The sequence below is a fragment of the Halichoerus grypus genome, chromosome 8 (genome assembly GCF_964656455.1).
Source record: "Halichoerus grypus chromosome 8, mHalGry1.hap1.1, whole genome shotgun sequence".
In the NCBI taxonomy this organism is placed as follows: domain Eukaryota; kingdom Metazoa; phylum Chordata; class Mammalia; order Carnivora; family Phocidae; genus Halichoerus; species Halichoerus grypus.
The window spans coordinates 100074325-100087932 of NC_135719.1; the positions used below are offsets into that span (position 1 = coordinate 100074325).

General features: G+C 35.1%; 1 protein-coding gene across 3 annotated transcripts in view; it reads right to left on the reverse strand.

Annotated features, from left to right (window-relative positions):
• Nucleotides 1-582: 582 nt before the first annotated feature.
• The window catches only part of KLHL28 (kelch like family member 28), a 42822-nt gene continuing 29796 nt past the window's right edge, over nucleotides 583-13608 (reverse strand). For all 3 annotated transcript variants that reach the window (XM_036111481.2, XM_036111482.2, XM_036111483.2), the window contains exons 3-5: nucleotides 8543-8986; nucleotides 6389-6597; nucleotides 583-5126 (exon numbers count right to left, since the gene is read on the reverse strand). In XM_036111481.2, the coding sequence (XP_035967374.1) occupies nucleotides 4963-5126; nucleotides 6389-6597; nucleotides 8543-8986 (817 nt within the window). In that variant the 3' untranslated portion in view covers nucleotides 583-4962. The remainder of the gene's footprint in view (nucleotides 5127-6388; nucleotides 6598-8542; nucleotides 8987-13608) is intronic.

Below are 13608 nucleotides of genomic sequence, written 5' to 3' on the forward strand. Positions count from 1 at the left end.
TGTCAGGGACATTATTGGGCAATAGTGGCTCACAGACTAACATGAATCAAAAAGTTGCTCTTAGTGGTGAAATTAAGTTTCAAGATATACAGATTGTCTAAATATATTTCCAATCCTTGCATGGACAGGTTATCTGAATCCATGCAGGCCTACAGTTTACAACATCTTTAAAGATTGCACCTGGGGCTTAATCCCTGTTTACACTCTTTCCTTTAGGAGGACTGCTGGTTATCTGATACTGGGCTTAAACATAACAGAATACTCTGGAACGCTGCCTTGTCTGCCTCAAGTAAACGCCTCTTACAAGGCAAGTTAAAGCATGGGACTGCACCGAACTTACCAATTAAACTCTTTTGCGCTGGCTTTGCTGAAGAATGTTTCTTTAATAAGTGTCTGAACATGTGGCAGGATTTAGCCTAACACATGTTTCATTATAACCTGGTAATGAGGATGTAAAAGACCGGCTATCCCACACCCACCTCGACATTTGTGACGACCACTACCTATCTACCAAAAAGCATCTAAGAGTTGAAAATGATAAAGTTAGCTTGGGTCAGTTCACAACAATTGACACACACAGAGTCATGTTTCTCAAATTTATTTTAAACATTTCACATTAAATGAAATTTAACCATAGTCATTACAGAGCATCACCACAATAGTACACACAAGGAACTTCTAAAATAAAATACAAAAGAATACAACCTTCAACAAGTTAAATGCCACTTTACCATGTAAACAAAAAATAAAACCCTGATGCTAAAAAGATACATATTCAGAGGTAAAATACATTTACAAAACACTTAAACATTAACATAATCCACTAGATCACATTCTTTGCAAGAGAGTACAAATATTAGTACTCTACATCTACAAAATTTCAGAATCCTGTTAAAATCAAAACCATCTCTGGTTTATGATACAGCACAATTCATAAGGCAAAAATAGAGGCATTATCATCCAGTTCTTTAATTTCACTTGTATTTTAAGGCAAACTTGGAACTTTTTGCTTAGTATTTTAAAATAAACGGGACTTACACATGGTAACTTGACAAAATTAACAATAAATTATCTCTAGTTAAATATGCATAATATAAAAGACATATGGATAACAATTTTTCTCTCTACAGAGATGTAAACTGGATTTTTATTGACTCCATATTCACACCAGTAAGAAAGCTTGTAAACCTATAGTGTTTAAAACTTACTGTATTTTGCACTCTTTTAAATGGGTATCAACACTGAATCAATATACTGTAAGTGAAAACCCAATATGTATCCAGCCACAGAATAAATGTATCTAATTAAATCATGTCTAATTAAAGTGCTGTTTTACAAAGGAAAAAAGAAAGGTTAAGAAGTAGAACTGGATGTTAACTTGACATGTGACATCTTATAATTTCTTAGCTTTCAGACTACAGAGGTTATAGAGGTTATCACAAGTTTATTGAACTTTTAAGCAGTATATTTATTGTAGAATCTGATTTTCCTGAAAATGAGCACTTAGGTGACAATACCAGAAATCCAACACCAAAACTGAAAATAAACACAGCATTATATGTACATATATTTCCTTCAATGTTAGCCAGAGCCTTAATAATATAGTAATTAATTTTTTAAAATTTCTATACTTTTTTCTAATAGAAAATATATTATCCAATTCCAGGAAGTTTGGAGTTCTACGAATATTAAGTTTTCTATAATTCTTTTTCATGTCAGTGAAACCTAACTGGACACTAAAAGACACAAATGTCTACACATAAATTAGGTTTCTAATCACTTCTGATGATATTGGCTATAAGGAATTAAATTCACACTTTACCATAAGAGTTATTTTGGGTACAGGTCTCCCTCGCCATACTTTACTCTTTGAAAAGACTTGTATCTTATTTGTAATATTTCTAGCCCTGACAGAATCTGGCACAATATCAAGTACACATAGTAGACCCTCCATAATTTGTCAAGCTATCAAAATAATTTTTCAAAACCTAATGCCATTTTCCTATCATTAGATACCATTTACTATAGTTTAATATTCATTCATATTTGAAACAATATTAGCAATAACCTATGGAACTTACATAAACATCCTTTGGGCTACATTAAAAATCACTTAAGTTCTATTACTATATTTAACAAACATTAAATAGCTAAACATTCCTACCAGATTAAGTCTTCATAATTATGGGAGGCAAGTATCTTCCATATGATAAGATTAATTTCTATTTCCACTGTCACCCTTTTTCCAAAATATTTCTGGACAATCTTGAATAGCTTTCTCCCCCTTGCCTGAGTATATAAAATTATTTCTAGTATCTTTAACTGTGGGAATTTATAATCAAACATTTTGATGCTTTTTAACATAAGAAACATGTGACTTTAAATACACAATTTGTCAGCAAAATATTCATGATGAAACTTCTCACAAATCTGTATGAGAAGGTCTATTGTAAAGTTATCAGTTGTCAGGTTACAATACCTCTGGTTGTTAGGAATAGTACCGTAGGTTTAGTAAACCCAAAATTATTATTTTTAAAGTTTGGTGTTTCCTCTCTTCTTTTTACAAGCTTTTGTAATTTATTCTCTGGTATATGGTTCCTACTATTGCCCAAGATGCTTCACATTTAGTCTTTAGCAGGATAAAGTTTAGATTTTTCCAAAACAATGATCAATACATGCCTTTGGTCTAACTTACCAAGTGATTATATGTTTTATAACAATTTGATAGTGGGGATGACGATACATGAGTAAAGTATTGTTAAAATGTATAGTATAGGTCTGTTTACAATTAAAATAGATTTTTATAGTTTTTCAAATTCCTTTATCTTTGGGGGATAGAAGATTAAAAATAGTTTATTAATAAAATGCATTTAACAATTTGATATAAACAAAAAAAACTGAGTTGAGGACTTAAAATTAAGCATGTAATGAAATCTATTTTAAATTGCTTTTCTTTAAATAAAGTCTAGGCCAATCACAATAGTGCACCTTGTTTCTATTCAGTAGGTTTATTCAAATCAATTAAAAAGTTATTGCTATATATCATTGTTATTCAAACAAGCAACATAGAAAATACTCAGCCTGTCAATTTTATTAGTAGCTCCTGTTGAGTTTTTAATTGGAAGAGACTAAAAATCACTTGCAAGGTTTTATAATCTGTGCAAATATTCATAAAGCATACTACTTACATGATTAAAGATGACTACAGAGTTTTGTACTATATATTTAAAACTATACTGGCAGTTTATGGAAGAACAAGAAAAACTGCAAACTGCCAGGCTATAAATAGTTTATAACACAGATGCTAATGAACAAACCTATGTTTTATTAATTACAAATGGCTTCTTAACAATAGTTTGGAACTATTGGCACTTAAGAATGCAGTATGAATTTTTTCTTAGGAAACAAATGTACACTGGTTTTGCAGAGACTATAAAGAGATAATAGGTTAAAAAAAATCAAGGAAAATAAAAGAAAACAACTATAGTACCAAAAATACAAGTACCGACATCCTAATAAAATGCAAAGTAATATGTTCAAGACTAACAGATATTTTCTAAACATGCTAAAACAAAATGAGCTGACCACTTATTTTAAATAAGCTGTCACTGGCTGTAGCAAACAGTCTCGCTTGTTTCTTTAGTCAAAGTAGAACCAAATTTAGAACCATTACTCAAGTAAACATCGAGTTCCAGTTTTCCTCAGTAACTTTAAAATATTCAATTACCTAAAAAGTGTACAAAGTAATGCATAACTGCCTAGTGCTTTATATTTAATGCATATATTTGTTTTTATAAAGGACATATATCTAGCACAAGAAGAAGATAAAAAATGCATCTTTTTTAAAATCACTACTCAGGAACCATGAAAAGCATAACATGGGCCATTTAGATGAGTTTTGGATGTTAACATTAGCATAATCGCTAACATTTTTAATAGCACAAATGAACCACACCAGTAAAAATGAAAAAATACTATTAAAACATGTCATGCATATCTCATACTGAACATCCAAAAGAACATTATTATAGCCTTTTTATAGATCCTACAGTTAGCACCATTTTTATATCTGAACACTGTGAAAAAGCAACCAAAGATCTTAAAAAACTAAAATTAATATAAGGATATGTGAAAAAAATCAGTATGTACTAAGGGTGGTACTAAACATTTGTCAAATATTTACATCAACACTGGGAAGCCTGCTGTACTATGAAAAAATAAAACTGAAACTGATATGCTTAACTTTCTATCCATGCTTAGCATAGCACAGGTGGGTAACTAAATTCATCCAGCATTAACCTGCCCTATAAAAAAGGCATAAACAGTAAATATCTGACTTCTTAAAATAAGCCCCCAAAATCATGATAGTAAAAGCATTTGTTTTGCAAACTTACTACATCCCCAGCCCTAAAGCCATTTAGTAGGAAGAATATCCAGGTGACTCACTATGGTATATAATTTACAACCCTTAAAGTACCCCCCTCAAAAAAGCAGCCCTTTATTTGTTTAAAATATGAAGCATATGAATTTATACCCAACAGACAGTATCAGCACTCTGTCTAGTCATTCAATACACTCCCAACATCTAAGCATCTCTCATCCCAGTAAATCATGGTGCATATATTAAGGAAGAAGAGCTGAAAAAAAATTTTTTTTAAAGCAGCAAGATTTTCTCTACATGTACACTTATGAAAATAAAACTATCCCAGTATTAGGGGAAAAAAAAGTGCACAATTAAATTGGCAAGATCTTTCCTTTTTTTTTTTTTTTTTTTGATTATTGATTCACTGTGTAATCAAGAGCAACCAAAGCTACTTGTCAAAGTACCCAACAGAACTTTGAGTCTTCATGCCATTTCAAGTTACAAAGAAAGTACTGTTAGCTTTTGGATTTCAGAAAGTGGGGCATCCGTTCATGTGGCCCAAGGTTCATCACCACACGACTTCCACCAGTCCACACTTGTCAAAGTGCTGTTAATCCGAAGTTGCAGCGACAGTATATCATGCCAGCTGAATCCAGCCACGTATCTGATATAGGGTCGTATTTCTGCACGGTATTCAGATAGGAAGACCCTGAGTGACCACCAACTACATAAAGGTAGTTATCAATTACTGCAGCACCAACCCCTAGGAAAAGTGGGTAAAAATAGGGAACAAATATGTTAACCATGAAGTTGACTTCTCACTAAAAATAAATTTGTATTTTAATGTTTTCTTAAAATACATTTCAATAATCTATTGTTAACTATACAAGCAACATTGCCATATGTACTTACTGGGGAAAAAAATCCCTTAACATGAAAGCAAGAGTTGAAGTCTTCCTTAACCTCTCTTCCCCAATCCTACTCTCCCTCTACTCCACCACAGAAAAATACAAAGAATGTAGTATACATCTTTCCATATGCTTTGTTTATATTTACATATTTTTCAACAAATCATTCATCTTTATCAGGTTTTTAAATATGCTGAAATATTTGAAACATATCTTGAACTACACAACCTATGCTTTAAAAATTCTACTGTATATACTGTTATACACAGTTCTAAAGGGAACAAAACTACCCAATGTTTTTTCATATTCTTATTATTTTACGACTTTCCCTCTTATGCAAGAAATATCCCTAAAGCATTTCCATCAGCAACTTAAAACCTTCCCCTTAAAATAATGTGATTTGAGTTTGGGTTCAAATGTAATTTCTTCTATTCCTCAAAGATGTTTTTGTTTTTCTCTGGGAACCCTGAAATCCAGCTTTTCCTAGATTTCCGAACACCCTGTGTACGTGAGAACATTTGAAAGTTAACATATAGACTGCTGATGTACAATAAAAAAAACAGAACAATCCAAAGATTCTGTGTGTGTGTGTTTAACATATAAAAAGACGACATTTGTTATATGGACAGAAGAGCTTCTGTAAGATACATTCTATTCCCACCATTTCTAAAAATGTGTTGTCCCAACTTTAAGAAATGATAATATGCATATTGGCATATTAAAATCACAATATAGGGCGCCTGGGTGGCTCAGATGGTTAAGCATCTGCCTTCGGCTCAGGTCATGATCCCAGGGTCCTGGGATCGAGGCCTACATAGGGCTCCTGGCTCAGCAGGCAGCCTGCTTCTCCCTCTCCCTCTGCCTCTTCCCCTGCTCATGCTCTCTCTGTCTCAAATGAATAAATAAAATCTTAAAAAAAAATCACAGTATAGAAATCTATGTAGTTTTGTCAAATCAGTAGTCTCTCAAGTTCAGCACAATAAAGTTTTTTTTGTTTGTTTGTTTTTTACTGGACAAGTAATACTCTTACTATTATATTCCAAGGAACTACTATTCCAAGAATATCACAATAAGACATATCATCCTCTATGTTTAGATATTAGTTAGTTATTATTACCTGTTCTGGGTTCTTTCATTGGTCTACACACAGTCCACTGATTTTGATGAGGGTCATATCTTTCAATGCTTGACAAATGTGAGACACCATTATGTCCACCCACCACAAAAATAAAGCCTAGCATGACACCCACACCAAAGTGAATCCTTTTATCTGCCATAGATGCAACCATCTCCCAGGAGTCCTTACTTGGATCATAACGCTCCACACTGCAAATATTCACAAAAGAAAGAATTAATTTGCATATTCCTTGTACCACTCTTCCTACCAAAGCAAAATTAAAACCTACCATAGTTTTAGAAGTTCCAACAGACAGATATAAAACAAGAGTAGCTTGTCCTAGATGTTTACATTTTGCTGATAAAATTGCAAGGATAAAAGCTTACCTTGTGAACTGGGAGCAAGAATACCCGTTTGCTATTCCCTTATGTCATATAAGCAGCAGGGTATATTAAGGGCATAGCGCTTCTGGAGTCAGGAAACCTCGGTTCAAGTATTAATGCTGTATACTTAGAGCTGAATGAACCCTATCCCTAACGGGTATGTGTAATCGTGGATAAGCCCTTTCCTCCACCTGAAAAAATGGGGATAACCTAACCTCAAAGGATTTATGTAAGAATAAAGCCAAATGAGTATGCATGTTCTGAAAGCGCTTTGAAAACCACAAATTAAATATAAATGTTTTCTAAGGACACTAAGGATCTTCTATACAGCTAAGAAAAAGGGAAGATGAAAAAAAGGAAAGGAGAGGAATTTTTTGCCTTATAGAAGTCGTGGTGGTTTACTGCAAAGCAAACACTGCAGATTACATAACATAAACTGGCCAATCATAATAATCTCAGAGTGATTTAGGAGAATTCAGGGGTTTAAATCAAGTCTGCATTCCAGAGAACATTCGGCATTTCCAAGCTGCATTATGGATATCGAAAGCAAATCAGAACTTTCCTAGAAAATCCTGGAAGGACTTTAAATCTCTTATTTTGACACAAGTGAGCACAAAGGCAGGCTTGTTGAGCTTGTTCTGGTCCTAACCTAACTTCTCAAAAAAGCCTGAAGCATTTGAGAGTTAGTAGCATAATTCTGGAGTTCAGAACAGAGACTAGACTGTAGACTAGACTAGAACATAGACTAAACTATAAATATTTCTGAAAGGACATTGGGATAAAAGCCATTAGAGCTCAATTACTGGACAAGAAGAGTTGATAAACTATAGCAAGAACTTAAACTTCAAGAGCATTAGCTCCCCAAAGAAATACTCAACCATTTATCTTATAAATTTCTGCCAGCACATTTCAAAGAATAAAAATGCATGTCTATGCCCCAAATACTTTTCCTTCAATTACGGGAGCAATAAAAAGGAGGAATATTTTAGCTTACAGAGAAATAAAAATTTATAGATGAAATGCTGTTGTGCTCTTGCTTTCTCAGTTAACAAACCACAATATACTCTTCCATTAAATGCTCACAATCCAACAAAACACACACCACTCTAGTTACTATCAGAGAAAATCTTTGGAACAGCAATTGTCAAAAACAATTCAGAATTATGATTAATTTTCCATATAAGCAAGTCACTTTATGCTTTTATTTTTCTCATATATTTTTCTCCTTTATTCAGAGAATACTACAAAATACAGAAATCTCAAATTCAGACTCCAGCAGAACTCAGGTAAACAATGATACATGCATGATTATAAGAATCCAAAAAGGAATATTTAAATAAGGCTTTACGTTTATAATGCATAATATATAAGCATATAGGAATTACATTTTTCACTTTTTATTCTGCTAAGCAATGTGGTAACAGATCATTTATACATACACACACACCCATATTTATATACATTCACCACCCAAAATCTAAAGTTGTCTAACTTCATTTCATACTCAGATCTCTGAATTTTAAAATCTAGTCCAATTATATTAAATGAATGAATTTAAAATTTTGTAAGAGGGATTTCATTTTTAGGTTTGTATTAAATCCTCATGTAAAACAATTACACTCATAGAGCAGATTAAATTTCCCAAATGCCTAACAATATTACTTTAAAAATTAAAAAGGGAAGTTCATTCACACATACGAGTTGTGTATGAATCACTGTTAATGAGACTTTAAAAACCCACAAGTATATACAACTTCATTAAGTTAAATACCTGTTCATGTGGGCAGGACCATACCCACCAATGGCATATATCATTCCATCCAACACGGCTGCAGCAAAACAGCTTCTTGTTGTAGTCATTGGTGCCACAGGTTGCCATTTTCTTATTTTAGGAATATACTTCTCTACAGATTGTAAATAAGATTGTCCATCATAACCACCTAAAGCATAAAGTTCTCCTGCAAGTACTACTACTCCAAGGGTACTGCGGCTCTCATTCATTCTCTCAAGAGAAGTCCAGGTATTTGTATCAGGATTCCAGCATTCTACTGAATTTTCATGTTTTCTGATAGTGATGCCAGGACGCACGTTCGTTTCAATACCACCTATAACATACACTTTTTGGTCTAAAACACATATTCCAAATTCATAGCGAGGAATGTTTAGGGGTGCCAAACCAATCCAAGAGTCATTCTGAGGAAAGTACATCTCCACACTAAAGAATAAGCAGAAAAAATTAAATTTTAAATATCAAAACGGCCCCAAAACAAATAAAAATGTTTAATCTCTTCAGTAATCAGGGATATGTCAATTAAAACCACAACAAACCATGACACACTTTCCAGACTGGCAAAAATTTAAAGTCAGATAATAACAACTGTTGGCAAGAATGTGAGCAAGAAATGCATACTCTGTAGGTGAGAGCGTAAACTGGTACAAACTACGCTGGAAAACAATTTTGCATTATCTGGTAAAACTGAAGGTACACAAATGTTCTGACTCAGCAATTTCGTTCATGTGTATCTATACTATTGAATGCCTGTTATAGTCAGTTTTGCATCAGGACATACATACAGAAATGTTTACAGCAGCTCAGCACAATCACCCATCAAAAGGAGAATGGGTAAGTACGATGTGGTATATCCACCCTAGACTGAGCAATTCTACTCCTAGATACGTACCCAAAAGAAATGCACACATGTGTATGTTTGATGTTCACAGCAGCATTATTTGTAACAGTCAAAAACTGGAAACAGTTCAAATGTTCATCAACCATAAAACAGATAAATTGTGGCATATCAGAGAATACAGCAATGGAAATAAATTACAGCTACATGTAACAGGAATTAATCTTTTTTTAAAGATTTTATTTATTTGACAGAGAGAGACACAGCGAGAGCGGGAACACAAGCAGGGGGAGTGGGAGAGGGAGAAGCAGGCTTCCTGCGGAGCAGGGAGCCCGATGCGGGGCCTGATCCCAGGACCCCAGGATCATGACCTGAGCCGAAGGCAGACGCTCAACAACTGAGCCACCGAGGCGCCCCAATCTTTTTTTTCTTTTAACAGAAGTGAATCTTATACATATAATGCCAAGGGAAAGAAGCCCAAATCAAAAGAATACATTCTGTATAGTATCATTTATACCAAGTTCAAAAACATTTCTAATCTCTGGATTAGAAATGAAGATAGTGGTTACCTTTGGGGAGGGCAGGGAGGGAACTCCAGAGTGGTTTCTGGGTGTTGGTCACATACTATTTCTTGAACTGGTTTGTAACATGCACTTTGTGATAATTCACTGACCTGTACACTTGGGATTTGTGCATTCTTCTATATGTGTGTAACACTTTAATTCTTATTAATATGTTCATTGTAAAAAGAAAATATTGTGTTATACCCATATACTGTAATACCATACACCAATGAAACTAAGTGAACTATTGCTTCATGCAATCTCACAGATGAATTTCATAAACTTATTGTTCAGTAAGAAAACACATCCCTGAAGAATATATGTAGCATTACTCTACTTACATAAAAATGTATAAAACCTAATGCTATATTGAGGCACATGAATATGTGGCAAAATTACAATGAAAAGCAAAGAAATAATATGCAGAAAATTCAAAATAGTGGTTACTTCTAGGGGAGGAAAGGAAATGCATCAAGGAGGGACACAAGGGAATTGAAAGGTATTGTTAATAGCCTATTTCTTAAGCTGGTACTTAGATTTTTTTCTTTATACCTTGCATGCAAATTACATATGGTCTCTTGCAAGTATACATATTTCATTTCAATGTCTCCAAACTCTGTGCAATAGCATAAAAATACATATTCTCTATCCAGTATGATTAAAGAACATTCATTCATTCAACAGTTATTGAGTGCCTATATAGTTTTGTTATATTGCTTGTTTTAAAAATGTGAATTTGTTCCAATGAAAATGATACACCAGGGAATTATTTGACCTTAATGAGAGCATTTTCAGTGACGTGGTGGGGACAAATCTTGACTGGAGTGGTTCAAGAGAGAAAAGGAGATGAAGGAAAAACAGTGGATATCAACTTTTCCAAGGACTTTTCTATAAAGAATAAAACAGATGAGACAGATACAAGGATAAGCAGAGAAAACACCATGGCATCCAGGGAAGAGTGGTTTAATCTGGGAGCTTAAACCAGAACATGTCTGCATGCTGATGGCAATGATGTAGTACAGTGGGGGAAGGTGATGTAAAAGAGATACGGGATAAATGCAAGAGCAGAGCCCTTGTGCAGAGAAGAGGGAATGGAAGCTAGTAAGTAGAGAAATGGAGGGATTGATCTTAGATAGAAATAACTTGGTGGATTTGGAGATCAGATGAGTCAGTATTCTTCTGATTGCTTCTATCTTCTTAGTAGAGTAAGAGAAAAAGTCATCATCAGGTGAGAGTTGGAATGGTGAGGGTTGGGGGGGTTTGGATGTTTTTATGGAGAGAAGAGGTACAAAACAGTCCTCCAAGGAAGTGGAAGAATAAATCACTTAGGGAAAGTAAAGGGGTTGCTGACATTGCTAAGTGTCTTAAGTGAGACCACTTAAGATAGGTATGTGTGCTTCTCTAGCCACATATTGCTGCTCAGGTGCAGCCATGGCATAAGTGGAGAACTGAGTCTAACTCTAGAAGAGTATGATGGAAGAAGGGCAAGGGAGCCACGAGCGTATTCAAAGGAATGACAACAGTGATGTTCCTGGAATCTAAGCTGAGGACATGTAGTGATCAGTGAGCAGTAAGTTTTCTGATTATAGGACCAAAGGATTAAAAGTCTTGAAGGGAACAAAGAATGACTGCAGTACAGTACTGAAATAAATAAGCTAGTAAGAAAGGAGGTGGTAGTCAGAGAACGGAATGCATGAAACCAAGATTTTGGAAGTTTGAAGTCACTGGTAATGACGAAGTTGAAATATAATCATGAGAACAGTGCCTAACGTAAAGGCAGAAAAGACTGTTAGAAGTGAGATCAAGGAGAGAGGCAAAGTTGTTGTATAACTGTGGATCATACTATGGGGATGTTGAAATCAGCAAGAATGACTGTTTGTATAGAATGATGAGAAAGTAAGCCAGCTATAAAAATCTTCAATAAATGAAGTTACTGAAGAGATAGCAGATGTTGGCACCAAGAAGGTGTATCAAATGATACAGCCTGATGGCAAATGCTTGGAATGAGTTGAGATTTTGGAGAGAGGGGAGATGAAAAATTTGGTAAGTGGATATGAGGAACAAAGAGAACACTTACCCAACCTTTAGGACCTGTGATACATGAGGTATGGGGAAACAAAACAAAACAAAACAGGTTTGAGAGGGCTTTGGCAAAAACAGTATCCTTAAGCATCAGTCATATTTCATTAGAACAAGAAGTTGAAAATAAAGGGGATTTTTCTTATGATTGAATATGAATTCTACAGGATATGACAGACAGGTTTGAGGAATCAAAAAGAAAAGGGCTGGGGCGCCTGGGTGGCTTAGCTGGTTAGGAGACTGCCTTCAGCTCAGGTCATGATCCTGGAGTCCCAGGATTGAGTCCTGCATCAGGCTCTCTGCTCAGCAGGGAGTCTGCTTCTCCCTCTGACCCTCCCCCCTCTCGTGTGTACTCTCTCTCTCTCTCTCTCTCCCATTCTCTCTCTCAAATAAATAAATAAAATCTTTTAAAAAAATAAAATAAAAAAAGAAAAGGGCTGGGTGATTAAGTTAAATTAGATGATATATAGGAACATATAATAATGGTGTAATAAAAAACAATATATTTGGGTTATAGCCCAGGTTTCTAAGACAGAGCTCCTAAACTTCTTGGAATTTTCTGAGTGATAGGAATGTCTTTTGTTATTTATAATGAGCCCTTTTCAATCACACCTGAGTTTATGCTACTGAGGTGACTACAAGTGGCCACCTAGATAGCTTCAGCATGGGGGTGGGGGAGAAGCCAAAGGTACCAACCATGTGATTTAACAGTCTGGAGGTTGAGCTCAATCAGCAATGGCCAATGATTTAATCAATCTTACCCTCATAATGAAATCTCCATAAAACTCCCTAAACAATGGGGTTTGGAGAGCTTCTAGGCTGGTGACCACTGAGATGCTAGGGGTGGGTGGCATGCCCAGAGAGGGCATGGAAGCTCTGTCCCCCTCCTCCCCATACCCTGCTCGATGTATCTCTTCCATTTGTTGCTCAGTTGTATTCTTTGTAATAAACTGGTAAGTAAAGCACTTTCCTGAGTTCTAGGAGTCATTCTGGCAAACTTGTGTGTGTGGGGGGGGTATTGTGGGAACTCCTGAACTTTCAGTCATCCAGACAGAAATATGGGTAGTGTGGGCACCCCACTTGTCGCTAGCATCTTAAGTGGGGACAGTCTTCTGGGACTAAGCCCTTAAGCAGTGGGGTCTGAGCTAACTCTGGATAGTGTCAGAATTATTGGACATGCATTTAGTGTTGGAGAACTGGAGAACTGATTGGTGTGAGAAAAAAACCTCTCAATAAGAGTTCAGCTATGATGATGGATTTTCAGAAGTGATTTAGGTAAACTGAGATACAAGATATAAAGGTTTTAGTCCTCATGGTTTTTGAGGGCAAATGGATAATTAGTTGTAATGAGAGCTTCTTTCTTGGAATCTGACTTGTAACTTAGAGCACTGAGGTGAGTGGTGTCATGAGTGGTGTGGCTCAAAGTCCATTTAACCTATTTGCACAATTATTCAAAATCACATTCTAATGTACATATTCTAATGTACTGCCATCCTTATGACTCCCTATGTGTAAGCAGAAACAATACTCAGAGCTTCCTGAGATTTCTTAAGCCACCTACCCAATCC